The 18,142-nt window shown below is 36.4% G+C and overlaps 1 protein-coding gene across 2 annotated transcripts in view; it reads right to left on the bottom strand.

The window, feature by feature from the left end:
* Window positions 1–715: 715 nt before the first annotated feature.
* Window positions 716–18,142, bottom strand: part of LOC106075099 (uncharacterized) — a 40,442-nt gene continuing 23,015 nt past the window's right edge. For both annotated transcript variants that reach the window (XM_056040151.1, XM_056040150.1), the window contains exons 7-9: window positions 6,983–7,143; window positions 6,418–6,540; window positions 716–1,157 (exon numbers count right to left, since the gene is read on the bottom strand). In XM_056040151.1, the coding sequence (XP_055896126.1) occupies window positions 957–1,157; window positions 6,418–6,540; window positions 6,983–7,143 (485 nt within the window). In that variant the 3' untranslated portion in view covers window positions 716–956. The remainder of the gene's footprint in view (window positions 1,158–6,417; window positions 6,541–6,982; window positions 7,144–18,142) is intronic.

Below are 18,142 nucleotides of genomic sequence, written 5' to 3' on the forward strand. Positions count from 1 at the left end.
CACTTAAAATGCGATCACCCACATACCCCCTTCTTTCTCCCCTTACCTCTTTCCAACTGGTCCAGACAAATGATAGGATCAAAGGGTATTGATAAAACTAAAAGCATGATATTGTGCTAAACAAAAACAATTGGTAAAAAAAAATATTTCTAATCTAGATCTATACAGAACAACATACAGAACAAGGCCGCTCGAATAGTCCTTAAAAAAACTAGACAAGATTCTGCTACTACGCTCTTGCGCATGCTCCATTGGCTTCCCGTGAAAGCGAGAATCGATTACAAGGTCGCCACACTTTGTCATCAGTGTATATATAACAACGAGATGCCCTTGTACCTTAGCGAACTGATTACTCCATATGTCCCCCAGAGAGCCCTGCGCTCAATGGACTCAACGCTTTTAGTAGTGCTACGTTTCTCCCTCAAAGCTACGGTCTGCGGGCTTTTTCAGTTCACGGACCAAAGGCTTAGAACTCACTCCCCATTGATCTCAGACAGACAACATGCTACACCACTTTTAAGAAGAACATTAAGACCTATCTGTTTAAAACTTTTTTAGATTAACTGTCATTTTAGCTCTCTTGTTTTTGTTTGTAATGTTGTTACAGCGCCTTGAGCCTACATTTTGTTTGTTTATTTTAATTTATTTTCCAATTAACCAAAAAAAAAATGTGTATAATCTGGAATGTAATCAGTCAGCAAACACAGAGAATCTATTCTTTGATACAAAATGTATTTTAATTTGTAAACATTTGTAAATATCATTCTAATCATAGAAGTGAGAAACACAATAAATGATTTTCAATGTTTGATGTTTTCTAAACTAAACTCTGCACTCTACACTAATGATACGCAATGATACTATTGAAGCAAACATTCTTTTATAAAAGTGTATTTCAACCATACGGTTTCTTACATACTAACTAAAACCGAGAAAATTGATACAGAAATATTCAGTTAGAACTCTTCATGTAGATGATTCACTGTTTCACTTTCCCAATAGTTTTCTACATCTTTATAAATATCATTTAGAAAAAAGACCACTTTGTCTAGAGTTGTAGCTGGTAGATTCTGTATGTCTCTTAATGTCAACTGAGATTCCTCCTCACCGGATGTCAGCATATCAAACATTCTTCTAGCATCAGGAATGTCATCCATCTGGAATACATACACTTTCTTAAGTTAGGTCTCAATAGAGTTTATTCATTAGTAAATTCAACTTATTGTAACACTATAGTTATCCTAATACAAATAGAAATCGTGTCTATAGGAAGGAAATAGTGATCCTGTCAAAAGAAGGTGGAATCAAAGTATTTTACATTTATTAGTTACAGAAGTTTAGTTTGAAAATGTATAAAGAACGCCGCCAATGGAAGGCTACGATGAGATCGGAAATCATTGTAAATAACAATTGTTATTCAAAGCATTGTCTCTGTATATCGGTCTGCATGGGCGTAGCCAGGATTTTTTTTCGGGGGGGGGGGGGTGGATTTTTTTCTCCCCCCCCCCAGGCCCCCTCCCAACCCCACCCCCCGCGAATTTTTTTTTATATGTATTTATGTGTGTGTGCCTACATGATCTTTATTACATTCTGACCCTTCATTCTTTCGGAAGACGATTAATGTGCCCCAGAATAGGTTCTTCCATGAGTTAGTGGAAAAATTGTAGATTCCCCGCCATGACTAGCAATGGGGTCTGGGGGAGCGCTAGGAGCTCCCCCAGCGCGGGGCGAAGCCCCGCCGCCAAGCACTATTTCTGATATTGAAAGCCAACAAAATGCATATTCTGAGGTATCAACAGTGCATTTTCCTGCTATTAAAAATTTCTATTTTAAAATCCTAATGTGCTATTCTTACTGACTTAGATCCTCCCGCGCCGTTCGGCGCATTTGCCGTCAAGGTGTTTCCATAAAATTGTAGACTCCCCGACATTACTAGCAAGGGGGTCTGGGGGAGCGCTTGGAGCTCCCCAGCGCGGGGCGAAGCCCCGCCGCCAAGCACTATTTCTGGTATTGAAAGCCAACAAAATGCATATTCTGAGGCATCTACACTGCATTTTCCTGCTATTAAAAAGTTTTATTTTTAAAACCTAATGTGCTATTCTTACTGACTTAGACCCTCCCGCGCGTTCGGCGCATTTGCCGTCAAGCTGTTTCCATAAAAATCTGTCACTGGTAATGTCTGAAGCCTCTTCCCACCTGCCATGAGGACCTCCATGAATGAGTGGCGTCAAGTTGTACTAGGATATCATTGCAACTCTTCTTATGCGTAATTCATTTTGTCAGAGAACATGTCCCGCAAACCTCATGCGTCGCTCTCTCACAATCTTACTAAGGGGTCGACTACCAGTTCGGCATAGGATTTCCTTGATTTAGACCCGATCTCTATAACTGACTCCTAAAATCTGTCTTAGCCATCTTTGTTGAGCCACATTTAGTGTTTTTCAATTTCGCCAGATGACTATTCACTGCAGTTTATTAATGGAGCCCTGCCACTGGTAAAAATGTGTAACCTCTCTTGAATACGCTCTTGGAATTAAGTGACTGTAGTTTGCTTTAGATTTTATATCGAAAAGAGAAGTTTTATCGTCAAAATAATCTGTTGGGGCTTTTCCACCTCAAAATGCTCTGTAGCGGGATCTTAAACTCAAAACCATCTGGAGGGGTTTTAAACTTTAAAAAAAAGCCATCTGTAAAAGAGGGGTTTAAACTCAAAACCCCCGATTGGATTGGCTACGCTGAAATAATTTTAGCGTGTAATTTGCTTTTTTTTTATATTGAAGAGGTATTTTTAACATCAAACCCCTCTGAATGGGGTTTAAACTCAAAACGCTCATAGCATTTTGAGTGCGTAATTTGCTTTTTTTCTTACACTGATGTATTTTTTAGCCTCAAAACCCCTTTGGCTACGCTCATAGATTTAAGAGTGAGTAATTTGCTTTTATTTATATTGAAGAGGTACTTTTTAGCTTCAAACTCCACTGGAGGGGAGTTTAAACTCAAAACTCCCTTTGATTACACTCATAACATTTTGAGTGTATAATTTGCTTTGTTTTTAATATTAAAGAGGTATTTTTTACCTTCAAACCCCGCTGAAGTGGGATTTAAACTCAAAACTGAGTCAAAACCCATTTAGCTACGCTCATAACATTTTGAGTGCGTAATTAGTTTTTTTTATGTTGATTTTAGAGGGGGTTTTAAAATCAAAATCTTTCTTAACTGTGCTCTTGGAATTAGGGGATTTTCGTTTGCATTTTTGTTTTGTTTTGTTTTTTAGAAGAGGGGGAGTTAACTGCAAAAACCCTAGGTAGGGGGTTTAAACCTCATAACCCCTGGTAGGGATTTTTAAACTCAAACCCCCTGGTAGGTGTTTTTAAACTCGAACCCCTCTGGTAGGGGTTTTAAACTAGAACCCCCCCCCCCATGGAAGAGGTTTTTAAAACTCGAACCCCCCCTGGTAGGGGGTTTTAAACTCAAAACCTCCTGGTAGGGGGTTTTAAACTCAAAACCCCTTTGGTTGTGGTGGGGTAAGTGAAGGTTTAGTATTAAAATCTCACCAAAAATAAACAAAATCAAAGCAAAAAATCAATCACTAAATTCCGATTCCCCCCCTGGGGGGGGGTTGAACCCCCAACCCCCCCCCTGGCTACGCCCATGTCGGTCTGTATATACTACTGTCTATTTAAATGTATATATGTATGTGAGTATGTAGATCAAGATATTGAACTACCTATAAATGATAGATCTATAGCATGGTCTACAGAGGACCTCAAATGTAATCAAATATGTTTTGTACGATAAAATCGAATTTAAAAAATGCATGAATAAACCCCGACAAAGTTAAAGGTATAGCCTTCAAACTAGTGAACACTTCATACTATAATTAACCCTAAAACTAGTAAACACTCCATACTCTACAACCCTTTTTCCTTTTATATTTACTAATGATAAAATTTGAGATTAGAATGTGTATGCGACATAATATACAAATGGGTTCACATATCAATACGTAGTTTATATTATATAGATATTCAATTAATTTTGTTCATAAACTATTATTTCTCCATAAAAGTAGGACCGACCCCCCACTCAAAGGGTTTAGGTGGGAAGGACAGTTTATGTCCCCCCACTCGAAAGTTCATGGTTTGGGGGGGGGGGGGCGGGATTAATGTTATTTCCACCTCCCCACCCCACCAAATCGTCCAACATACAAGAACGGGGGGGGGGCCAATAATCTATCGCCCCTTCCGCCCCCCCCCCCCCGTATCCGCCAGTGGTATAACAGTATTATTTTGTTTAAGTGTTTTTACTACACTATTTCACCGATTACAGTGTCAGTACATAAGTTAAGACCCGCTGGCCGAGGGTAATATATGGCTAGTGCTAAATAAAATAATTAAAAAAAAATAATATTTTTTTATAACAAGTTAATTAAATTATTTTTTTCAACAAATTATTTATTTTTTTTTGTAAAAACCAAAGAGTTTTTTGAGGGGTAACATTTAAACTCTATTGTTATAAACCACCAACGCTTTTTTTAAGAAACCTATTTGAGAGACAAGTCTGGAAAATCAAATCGAGACACTCTGTGATTGCTTATTGCTGTTAAAGAAATATCAGTTTAGAATTTATCAAATCATTACATAATTTTACATATATTGTATGAAATAGTATTGCTTGTCATATTATGTTATTCTTTACAAGTCCATTTAAGGCGATGTTCTTGATCATTCGCCTAGTTTTTTTTTTTTGCAATTGTATCCGACAAAAACGACAAACTAGATTCGAGAACCAATGATCTGGCAACACAATGTATAAACAAAATGATAGCCAAGAAGCTTGTTCCATTATTATGGGGGCAATCAAATATTATAAAACTCATACAAGCCACTAGGAAATAATTTTTTTTTAAATGTTAATTTTATAATTAGTGATGTCAATTAAGATATATATCCTTAAGTCAACATTTGAAAATTTTGGTTCTCTCTCTAAGTTAAAAAGTAGTCTATTCAAAAAGAAGAATTAGTCATGCGAGTGTCAGTGACTTCCAGCCTTACGAGTCCGCATGGACAGTAGGTCCGAAAGGAGTTTCAGCTTAGTTTTAGCGCTTAAACAGATATAGGTTGTTTTTTTGTTAGTTGCTCTTCAATTGCATTTTTTACAATTCCTTTTATCAGCTAGAAAATTCTTCATTGGTAGAAAAGTTGGGTGGACACTAGACATGGATTACGAAAACGGCAGTGAAAAAATACTAGTGAATTGGCCACACGCGCATTCAAGCAGCTATTTCTTATTTTAGGAAAAAAGAAAGAAAATATTTTTAAAATAAACATTTGTATTTATGCATTTTAGACTAAAGCCTTTTGGGGAAATACCGAAAATTAAATACGAAAGTTGATTAGAAAGCTTGCTAGTTTTGGCTAATTGCAGCGTAAGACGGCGAGTCTATTAAAACAGTTTCTTAGCGAAGACATATACGGTAACAAAAAAAAGTGTGTACGAAATTTAACGCGAATCCATTCGGCGGTTTATATAGGCCCTTTGATAAATCAGTTAATCTATCAATCAGTACATCACTGATATTTTGCGTTTATATATTTTATTTATTAAGATTTTCATAGTAGTTATGCTGAGGTGGACTACTGAAGTCAAACTGAATTTCTATTTGTTTGGATCAATAAAATAATCTTATTTTATGTCATCCTACTGATACGGTGTGTTTATTGAAAGTGTCAATCGGACATATTTAGTGAAAGTGTCAGTTTTATATATTTAATGAAAGTATCAATTATATGTAGTGAAAATGTCAGTTGGATATATCTACTGAAAATGTCAGTTTGATATATTTGGTGAAAGTGTCAATTGTATATAAGTAGTGAAAGTGTCAGTTGGATGTATTTAGTTAAAGTGTGAATCGAATATATATTTCATAGTGTCAACTGTTTAGAATCGAAAATTAATTGTGTAATTTTGCAATTATTGCAATAGGATGTTAAGTGATTGTTTGTTTCTAAAGAGAATTAAGATAATGTAGAATATTAAGCTTAATATTAAATAATATAGATACAGTTTTATATATGCATGAGTGGAAACTCAACTGGCATTTTATTTCGTCACTTTCTGACCAATAGTTTTCACTAACAACAACAAATGTATTCAAATCACAATGCAAGTGTCCATTTGAAGTATTTAGCGATAGTAATACTAATAGTATCAACTAGAAACAAAAATACAATAGAGCGTGCAATGTGAAAGCGCGCAATATTCTTTTTGTATATTTCAAATTCTTCCTAAATATTTGACACATCTCCATGCTTGTTCCAAAAAGTATACAGATAGAGATTGGGACCAAATAAGAGACGTCAATAGTTCATACGTAAGAGGGGGGGGGGGTTCAGGTGAAAAGTTGAAAAGCTTTACCTGTCCAAAAACTTGATTATAAAAGTGTGCAAATTTATCCACTGTGAGTACATCTGAGGATCCCATCAAAATCAATAGAAGCTCTTTGACTGACGCTGCATCCCATTGAGTTTGACTAAGTCTCTGTAATGGGCAAAACAACTTTGTGTACACTCTTACAACAACTTAATAAATAAACAGATACAAATAGGTAATAGTCCATTAGGCCAAGGGAAACTTTCATTCTGGAAGCAACCAGCTGTGGTATGGTGTCAGGATTTGTGTAACTCAGGGACCTTAACCAAACCGCCAGTCCCTGTAATGTTATTGACTTAACCAGACATAGTTGTATCACCAGTTAATCACTAAAACCCCACCTCGCATGTTGACAGTGTACTTAACTAACACAAGTTAACCACACAGACCCAACTCTTATAGGTTTCTATTGACAATTTACTTAACTAACACAAGTTAACCACACAGACCCAACTCTTATAGGTTTCTATTGACAATTTACTTAACTAACACAAGTTAACCACACAGACCCAACTCTTATAGGTTTCTATTGACAATTTACTTAACTTACAAGTTTGCCGTTTTCATAAGATAGAAGAAAATCAGCATCCGACAAAGGAACAAAATCTTCTTCAATTAGGGTACAGCCAGTGTCATCGAAAGCTTTTAGTGTAGAAAACTCAATGGTTAAAGATATGCTTCTTCCATGAGATCGCACTTGGTGTATATAGCCTAGGATAGAAGAGAAAACGTTTATAATTCAAGAACAAAGCTTCATAGATATGAGTAACATTTTGTTAGAACTATATACTGCGTGAATACATTACACTAGTTTGTTGGTCACACTCTGCCCGTCCATAAGTTAGAAACATTTGTAACAATCCGTTTTGTCTAGTTCAACTGTTTGGATGATAAGATTTCTGACAACCCGCCCCTTCTTTCCCTCAAAAAAACACAAAAAAACACCTCATAATATGGCGAGAGTCAAAAACTAAATAGACCAAATGCATTGTCTCCGATGTTACTTAGTATGTCATGAAATACAATCACTTTTATATCTGGACATTAAAGCAACTCACAGATTAAATGTGGAGAGTAGACTACTTTATACATCGTATGGTCAAGAATAAAGCTTTGCACTCCCACAGTAAGCTACCTAATTGACAGTAAAGTAGCTAGAGTATTTGATGCGCTAACTCTTTTTCATACTCAACACAAATGGAAATAAAACACCAAACAATTTGTTCCAAACAATACGTGTTATAGACCTCATTGTTGTTCCAACTTTTATTTGTGACACTCTTATACAAAACAATCAAACACAAAGGTTAAATGGACCATAAACAATTTTTTGTTCGCAATTTCCGCCAATGTTTCAAGACAAGAACAAAGCGGTACAGAACTTAATCGGTCATACTATATCAACGCCACCCGTTGATAAGGAAACATGAAAAAGACTAAGATGCCTTATCTTATCTTATATAATACAGACGTTACTTCAAAAAAGAAGATGATTACGTCCTACGCGTCATGCATTTAGTCATACATATTAACCAATGACTTAAATTCTGCCAAGTCACTGGTTTTCCTGGCTAGCTCAGGCAACCCATTCCATGCTCTAATAGCACTAGGGAAGAAGGAGTATTTGTACAAATTTGTCCTAGCATATGGGACGAGGAATGTGCCTTTATCTTTGTGTCTTTCAGAGTATTTTATTAAATTTTGTTTTTGTATTTGAAGATTATGGTTCAGTGTTTTATGTATGATTGCTACTTTACTTTTGAGCCTTCTGTCCTGCAGGCTTTCTAAATTTAGTGATTTTACTAAAGGTGTTACTCTAGTCAAATGTGAATATTCGTTTGTTATGAATCTCACTGCTCTATTTTGTGTCTGTTCCAGTTTCTTAATGTTTTCTTGAGCTGACGGGTCCCAAACGGAGGATGCATATTCTATTATTGGCCTAACCAAGATTAAATAACATTTTAGTTTTATGTTCTTATTTGATGTATAGAAATTTCTTTTAATAAATCCTAATGCTTTGTTTGATTTTTTTGTAGTTTCATCAATATGTGGATTCCATGACAGTTTTTCATTTATTATAACACCTAGGTATTTTGCGTTTTTAGTCTGTGTTTCTGGTTTGCCATGAATAAGATAAGTGTGTAGTCGCTGAATGAACTCTTTATGTTGTGTCTATTCTATTTATGTGTATGTTTCTGTTGTGTTGTCTTTATATGAGAAATGTTTCTAACTTATAGACGGGCAGAGTGTGACTATCATAAATATATAAGTACTAGACATATGTTACCCGCGACCCGCGGGTCTTTATTTGCGCATTACTGTCGATATAGTCACTGAGAGTGTTTTGTAAACAATTAAACGAAATAATAATGTAATAAGTAAAGCGAATGTGTCAATGTAAAAATGGTGTGAATGAAGCTATCAAATCAAAATAGCTAATAGGCTTAAATCTATTTTTTTTTTCAAATTAAAACATTTCATTGTAGGCCTACATATATTTGATTAAAAATTGAGATGAATAGACTTAATTTTGTATGTTCATGTGTTAAAGTAAAAAGTAGATCTTGAGGTAGACATAGATCTAAATCTACACTAATCTAGTTGCCTTTTATAGAGTTCATACTGTGTTGCGCATGCGTGACCTTTTTTCATGAATGAATATTAGGCCTATCTCAACACGGCTACGCAGCTTTATTTAGTGAACAGCGAACGAATGTATTAAAAATGCTTTAGAAAAACAAATTTTAATGCTAATTTGATTAAAATATGAAATGAATGGACAATAATTAGTATGTTTATGTGTTAAAGCATAAAACTATCTTTGCGAAAAGAAGTTGTATCATCTTAGAGTTCAATAAGAGTTTTAGACCTAGGCCTAGGAATAGACTCAGTAGAGAGATGTGTTAATCACTGTTAATGTGTAACCATTTGGTAATGTCTAATGAAAGGATGTTCGCCAGACATTACCCGCGGCCTGCGGGTCTAAGTTTGTGTTTACTAATCTAGTGGATTGGATTTAGATGTATGTTAAACTTAACTAATGATCCTTTCAAGTTTTTTCTCTTTCGCTACGAAAATAAAATTAGGTTTGCGAAAATGGGATTACCCGAAGCCGATACATTCATATCTATTAAAAACGAAAAGAGCGATAGCTTTGTAAAATGAATGGGATTATAAAGTGAACAATTAAACGAAATAATTTTTAGTACGCGATTCATGAATGAATATAGATCTAGGCCTATCTCAACTCGGCTTCGCAGCTTTCGTAAACGAATGTAGCTATAGAAAACCAAATTTGAATATTTATTTGATCAAAATATGAAATGAATGGACTTTAATTAATATGTTTATGTGTTAAAGTATAAAACTATCTGTGCGAAGAGAAGTTTTATCATCTTAGAGTTGAATTAGAGTTTTAGATCTAGGGATGGGATTATAAAGTAAACAATTAAACGAATTAATTTTTAGTACGCGATTCATTACGGTATTGTCTAATAAAAGAATGTTTGTCAGGAAATATGCAGTCACAGATATAACGAACTAATTAATTCAAAAAATTCTTTTGAAACACAAAATTGAAGGTTAATTTTATTATATAATAAAATCAATGGATATTCTTTTCTATTTTCATGTGTCAAAGTAATAAACTATCTGCGCAAAGTGTATTTCTTAAAATTAGATCTAGGTCTAAATCCTTTCGATCTTTTCTATGTCAACATTGTAGACATGGCCTAGATCCATAAAATACTATAGCTGTAATAGAGTCGGACAACTTTATTTTTTTTTAGGGTCTTAAGTTTGTTTTAGGGCTACAATACATACACTAAGGTCTAAGTTGGTACCCAAGAAACATTCCTGCCAAGTTTTATCAAGATTGGTCAAGCGGTTTTGATGTCTATAAGTAACATACATACACCTCACATTCTACTTTATAGTATAAGATAGGCTTATACTTCCTTCCGTTCTAAAACACTCTATGAACTCTGTGTATAAACTTCAAGAGCACTCCTTGGCACGAAACTTGCATTAACAGACATTGTTGAAAACAAACATTTTTTGTCATATGAAACCGATATTGAGTACGTGCTTTTGTGTGCCAAGAAAAAAAATGTCTATTTATTCAAGGGAAGAGTTGGGGAGGGGAGAAATGTGATACACGAATTTACAGGCCGGTCCAATTCAACGTAATAGACACTAGAATTTAAAGGCCGGTCCAATTCAACGCAATAGTGTTAAGTTATGTATTTAGAGTAATTTTTAGCGGCCCCCGAAAGGGGAAAAGATGCTATTAGTTTTGTGTGAAATGTCTGTCCGTCCGTCCCGTTTAGATCTTGTAAACTAGAAAAGATAGTGAAAATCCGACATCACAATATTTTAGACCATTCAAAGTCCTGATGTAACGGCTACTTTTTTCTTTCCTAAAAGCAAAAAAATCTAATTTTTTTAAATCACTTATGCGAGCTGTCTTTTTTTCATAAAAATACACCACTTTTACAACTATTAACTATTAAACACTTAAACGCTTGAGGCTTTTTACGAAAGGAGACCACCGTCTTTCATATTTTTAACACATTTATGCAAACGGTTGTAGATTTTTTGTCAAAAATTTTTATTTTTATATTTTTATTGTTAAGTTCTGTTATACTAAGTACTATATTTACACAAACAAATGTTTATTATTTTTTTTAAAGAGAAAAAATCTATTTAGTATGCATTAGAAGTTAGACATCATTTAAGTTAAATATAAAACTTGTAAACTGCATTTTCTGCCACCTTTCTTTTTAATTTTAATTTATATTTTTTTTTGTACGGAAATGTATTGTTTTCTTGAGGATTCGAAAAAGAGATTGAGCCTTTCCAAAATAATTAGATCAATTATAAGACTTCAGTTAGGCCAGGTTCACATCTAACTTTACATTCACTTTCACCTATCTTTTGATCTGTTGGACCGCTGGGGCACTACACAGGATCTGTCAACCTTCTTTTTCCATTCTTATCTGTCATTTGTCTTTGAAATAATTTCATTCGGATGTTCTTTCTGAAAATTTTGAAGCCTGCCTGGGTGGACCACTTCGGGGGCCGATTTTGAGTTTGTGTTTCCACACAAACTGTCTTTGTAACCTTGTTAGACTAAAAGAGTAGATAGAGCTAGACAGGAAATACGACATGTTGAGAGACGCTAGAGAGAAAGAACAATAGAGACGTTTAGAAAGAAAACTTGACGACCATTTTCCCTTGTAAATAAACGTTTTAAATGTTTGCTAAGTGTTATTCAGTGATTTGAAGAGCGTCTGGAAAGCCGAGCAGCTGTGTGAATTCGCATGAGATAGAATAGTTTTGATTGGAGAATAACAGCTGGCGGATTTTTGGCGACAACGACGATGGCCCAACGTTAGCTGACGGTAGCCCAACTTCAACTTGAACTTGGCCGATGTGATCGACTTTGGGCTTGGCCGACTTTGGAACGTCTATGAAGGTAGATCTATAGAAGAATTATTGATTATAGAAGAATTACTAAGGTTTGAGCGAAAGGTTTCTCCGCCCATCAACTGCAGATCGTATTCGTGGACTGACAGCTAGACTACAGATTATTGCAACTGTATCGAAGTATCTATATAGAAGATTTATTTTGGGATCGCCTTGCCCTATGTTCAAAGATAGCGTATAGGAGCTTCAACCGGCCGTTTCGTCGTTGGAAGAATCTGTAGTGCAACGTGGTAATAGATCTGGAGCAGATAGAGATCTAAGTACTTTTGAGTTGCTGGCCTTAACGTTAGAGAGGACTGGGATAGAGATCTAAGTACTTTTGAGTACTCCGTTGCTGGTCTCAACGTTAGAGAGGACTGTGATAGAGATCTAAGTACTTTTGAGTACTCCATTGCTGGTCTCAACGTTAGAGAGGACTGTGATAGAGATCTAAGTACTTTTGAGTACTCCATTGCTGGTCTCAACGTTAGAGAGGACTGTGATAGAGATCTAAGTACTTTTGAGTACTCCATTGCTGGTCTCAACGTTAGAGAGGACTGTGATAGAGATCTAAGTACTTTTGAGTACTCCATTGCTGGTCTCAACGTTAGAGAGGACTGTGATAGAGATCTAAGTACTTTTGAGTACTCCATTGCTGGTCTCAACGTTAGAGAGGACTGTGATAGAGATCTAAGTACTTTTGAGTACTCCATTGCTGGTCTCAACGTTAGAGAGGACTGTGATAGAGATCTAAGTACTTTTGAGTACTCCATTGCTGGTCTCAACGTTAGAGAGGACTGTGATAGAGATCTAAGTACTTTTGAGTACTCCATTGCTGGTCTCAACGTTAGAGAGGACTGTGATATTGCTGAACATTTTTTTTTGTTTGGAGAATGACAGCCGTTATTCTCCCGCACATCTCTTGCTGACTTTGCTGAGTGACCTGGAGACAAGTGACCAGAGGAAGTGAATGATTGGCTGAGATTGTGTTAGTGACCTGGAGACAAGTGACCAGAGGGAGTGAATGATTGGCTGAGATTGTGTTAGTGACCTGGAGACAAGTGACCAGAGGAAGTGAATGATTGGCTGAGATTGTGTTAGTGACCTGGAGACAAGTGACCAGAGGAAGTGAATGATTGGCTGAGATTGTGTTAGTGACCTGGAGACAAGTGACCAGAGGAAGTGAATGATTGGCTGAGATTGTGTTAGTGACCTGGAGACAAGTGACCAGAGGAAGTGAATGATTGGCTGAGATTGTGTTAGTGACCTGGAGAAAAGTGACCAGAGGGAGTGAATGATTGGCTGAGATTGTGTTAGTGACCTGGAGACAAGTGACCAGAGGAAGTGAATGATTGGCTGAGATTGTGTTAGTGACCTGGAGACAAGTGACCAGAGGAAGTGAATGATTGGCTGAGATTGTGTTAGTGACCTGGAGAAAAGTGACCAGAGGAAGGAACCACTGAACTTGCTAGAACAGTGGTCGCGAGCAAAGCTACTCTGCCTCATCATGGCGCTCGTGAGGAAACGACCATTAGAGGAAGTGGTTAGGCTAAATGGGTAGCAACACAAGACTCCCGTGGGGATGCCCACGGGTCGACGAGAGTCAACCTATTGCACGACGCAGAGTTGTAAAAGAGTTCCCACAAACCTGTCACAAATCCATGCAACGTTCCTCAAGGGACGGCTGCATAAATGGCGAGTCCTTCACGGTTAGCTTGGTATAACAAAGGAAAACGGCGCTCCTGGTGCCCACGGCCATGCTCAGGTTGGATATTCAAGTTATTGAATTTATTGAGAAAGTCAGATCTTATTGAGTAGAATGGCTCCTAATGTAATCACAGAGCTGGGAGGAGCTAAGGAAGAGAATTACAGTAAAAGGGAAAGAATTGCGGGATTATGTGGAGCAGAGAATAAAAAACGAAAGGGATAGACAGGATAAATTAAGAAGGGAAGAAGTAGAAAAAAGGGATAAGGAAATAGAGCGACAGGATAAGATAGCCAGGGAAGAGGCGGACAGGCAGCTTCAGTTGGCTATGGAAAAAAATGCGCTTGAAGGCAGAGGTAGCAAATCCAAACCTAAGCCTCAGTAATAGGGGAAGTCAAGGGAACCAGTTTTGGTTGAAGAAAAAGTTTCCGGCCTTTGGAGAAGAGAAAGATGACATTAATGACTTTTTAAAGAGGTTTGAATCCAAACTATATAGTTTTAAGGTGAATGAGGCCGAATGGTAGGAAATACTGTTAGATTTCATTCATGGTCTGCCAGAACCATAATCACAGACAACCAAATAGTTACAAAGTTCTGAAAAGAGAATTATTAAATAATGGTATATGTTGTAGCTGATGGGAATTTTGTTCTTTTCTTTGTCCCATGACAGTCTAGACTCTAGAGCGTGTGGCGATGTCAGTACTTACAAGGCAGATACCAGATGACAAGATGGACTGTTGAAACTAAAGACCATGATACGTATAAACTTACAATAAACTGTGTTTCAGGAACTGAACTATTTGAAGATATAATGAAGAAAAGGATCAAAAGAAATGAACTGTGTAGTGAAACTTTCAAGTCCAACTCTTGACTATTCTGAAGATTCACCATAAATCTGCCTTGATGTATGTTGTGCTCCTGTGTCCCCATAACATGTTGTGGTGTGTTAAAAAGCCCTAATGCAATTGTAATGGACGGTGACTTAGACGGAAAAAAAGGGATTTTTTTTCTTCAGATAGAGTGGAGGGAAGTTGTTATGATATGTATTTAGAGTAATTTTGAGTATTAATCTTGAGACCAAAAGAGTAGATAGAACTAGACAAGAAATACGACATGCTGAGAGAAAGAACAATAGAGACGCTTCGAGAGAAGACTCGACGACCATTTTCCCTTTAAATGTTTGCTAAGTGTTATTCAGTGATTTGAAGAGCGTCTGGAAAGCCGAGCAGCTGTGTGAACTCGCATGAGATAGAATAGTTTTGATTGGAGCATAACAATAGACACTAGAATTTACAGGCCAGTCCAATTCAACATAATAGATATTAGAATTTGCTTTTCTAAGGAATGGATGGGGGAGCGTTTCATTGTGGGCCTTTATTTCATTACTGTTATCATTAAGGGGTCCATGGCAAAGTAAACAATATATAATCTGTAAACAAATCAATGGGTGTAGCGGGGGGGGGGGCAATGTCATAATCTTTTAAGAAATACTATCTAGTAATAAATACACATTGTTTTGAATAAAAAATGTGATCCATAACACTTTTTCTTTTATTTAAAGACATGGAAAGAAGCTGTTAAGACAGAAATAATATACTTGCTACTTTACCAAGGCAGACATAAGACTAAGACTAAGACTAAGACTGCTTTATTGATCCTTACGGAAATTTGTTGTGATAACAAGGACTCGTTTCTCATATAAAGACAACACAACAGAAAAATACACAACAACATAAAGAGTTCATTCAGCGACTACACACAGGTATCTTGGTGCATACGATTTCATGTTCCCTGATCAATGAGTGGCGGTGATAGAGTCTGACCGAGTGAGGTACGAACGAGTTTTTGTACCGCTCCGTTCTTGTTTTGATTGACAGAAGTCGCCCACTTCGCGACGACCTGGCGTAGTTCTGATGGAGCGGGTGGCCGTTGTCTTCCAAGTTTTTTTCGATTTTTCTTAGGCACGTTTGTTCAAAAAGTTCCTTTAAATGTGGTAATGTTGTGAGTGTAATTTTTGATGCTTTTTTAATGATGTTTTCTAGACGTTGCAACAGTTTAGATGAGGCGTTGCCTTGCCAACAAGTTATTCCGTATGTTAGCAGATTTTGTACTGTCGCGCCGTAAAATGTCTCAAGGATCTTCTTGTTTAATTTAAAACTGTTGAGTTTGTATAGAAAAAAGAGTCGCTGGGCTGTTTTCTTTGTCAGATTTCCAAGGTGGTCTTCCCATGAAAGCTTGTTGTTGATAATAACGCCTAGATATTTATATGCCTTTACTTGTTCTATAGATGTAGTGTTTATTTGCAGTTCACGTATAGTTTTTTTTTTTTTTTATAGGCCTACACTTGCTACTTTACCAGGGCAGACATAATATAGGCCTACACTTGCTACTTTACCAGGGCAGACATAATATAGGCCTACACTTGCTACTTTACCAGGGCAGACATAATATAGGCCTACACTTGCTACTTTACCAGGGCAGACATAATATAGGCCTACACTTGCTACTTTACCAGGGCAGACATAATATAGGCCTACACTTGCTACTTTACCAGGGCAGACATAATATAGGCCTACACTTGCTACTTTACCAGGGCAGACATACTATAGGCCTACACTTGCTACTTTACTAGGGCAGACATAATATAGGCCTACACTTGCTACTTTACCAGGGCAGACATACTATAGGCCTACACTTGCTACTTTACCAGGGCAGACATAATATAGGCCTACACTTGCTACTTTACCAAGGCAGACATAATATAGGCCTACACTTGCTACTTTACCAGGGCAGACATAATATAGGCCTACACTTGCTACTTTACCAGGGCAGACATAATATAGGCCTACACTTGCTACTTTACCAGGGCAGACATACTATGCCTACACTTGCTACTTTACCAGGGCAGACATAATATAGGCCTACACTTGCTACTTTACCAGGGCAGACATACTATGCCTACACTTGCTACTTTACCAGGACAGACATACTATGCCTACACTTGCCACTTTACCAGGGCAGACATAATATAGGCCTACACTTGCTACTTTACCAGGACAGACATACTATGCCTACACTTGCTACTTTACCAGGGCAGACATAATATAGGCCTACACTTGCTACTTTACCAGGAAAGACATCTCTACCTACTCTTGCTAAGACTGCTTTATTGATCCTTATGGAAATTTGTATATAAAGACACAACAGAAACATACACATAACTAGAATAGACACAATATAAAGAGTTCAATCAGCGACTACACACAGGCATCTTAGTCCTTGCCAACAAGTTATTCCGTATGTTAGCAGATTTTGCATAGTCGCGCCTTAAATTATCTAAGATTTTGTTAATTAGTTTAAAGCTATTGAGTTTGTATTTGAAAAATAGTCGCTGGGCTGTTTTCTTTGTCAGAGTTCCAAGCGCTCGTTATCAATGATGATGCCTAGATATTTATATGACTTTACTTGTTGTATCGATGTAGTCTTTATCTGGAGTTCGTGTATCATCTGTTTTTTAGCGGCCCCCGTAAGGGGAAAAAGCCGCTATTAGGTTTGTGCAAAATGTCCGTCTGTCCGTCTGTCACACTCAGATCTCGAAAACTAGAAGAGATATGAAAAATATTATTTCATCATTAAATCCGGCTTGAAAAGTTTAGGTGCAACGGCTACTTTTGGTTTTCTAAAAGCAAACCGTTTAATTTATAAAATTAATTATGCAAGCGATTTTTTCATAAAAATACACCAATTCTAAAACAATTACGTAAATGTAAGGGAGGCAATGTTACAATATGCTAACAAAGAAGGACAATTTTTGTGTATTTTCAGTATCACTAAGTCAAATATATTTTTAAAATGTACAGGAAATGTTTACAACAAATACAAATAATAGTTAAAGACGTTTTTTCTGGTCAACTAGCTGCTAAAATTAAAAGAAAACATTTCTGTTTGTTTATAAAGGCTAATAATGCACTTTGTATGTAAATATCACGCACATTTTTTTAAATGGACTTTTTATGCAGCGATTTTCGTGCAGTAGCGTAACGTCGCAACATGATCAGGTGCTAAACCAATTCCTTAAACTTTTTTTAAAAATCCGATTTTATTTATTTTTTGTTTAGTGCCCCCATCCGAATAAAAGAAGCTTATTTTTGTGCGTTTTGTCTGTTGGTCGGTCTGTCCGTCACGATTAGATTTAAAAAACTCTAAAAGCTATTGGAAATCTGATTTACCCTTTAATGTTCCTCCCATAACATCTCAATAGTTTTAAGTATCTAAAATTGATTGTTCCGGATTTTTTTGTGCAAAACTAATCAACGCCAACAAATGTTTGTTTGCTCTTCTAACTTATATTACATTCAATTTCCATGCTTAAACGTTGCAAAAACACATTATCAATAATATGTTGTTCCGTTTTTTATGTAAATAGCATATTAATGCTAAATCATAATCTCTAATATACTGACTTATATTTCATTAAGTGTAAAAATGTTCCGGATATTGTTTTATAAAACATGAATTATACTTTTTAGACATTTAATT

Source organism: Biomphalaria glabrata, chromosome 9 (genome assembly GCF_947242115.1).
Source record: "Biomphalaria glabrata chromosome 9, xgBioGlab47.1, whole genome shotgun sequence".
Taxonomy (NCBI): Eukaryota; Metazoa; Mollusca; class Gastropoda; family Planorbidae; genus Biomphalaria; species Biomphalaria glabrata.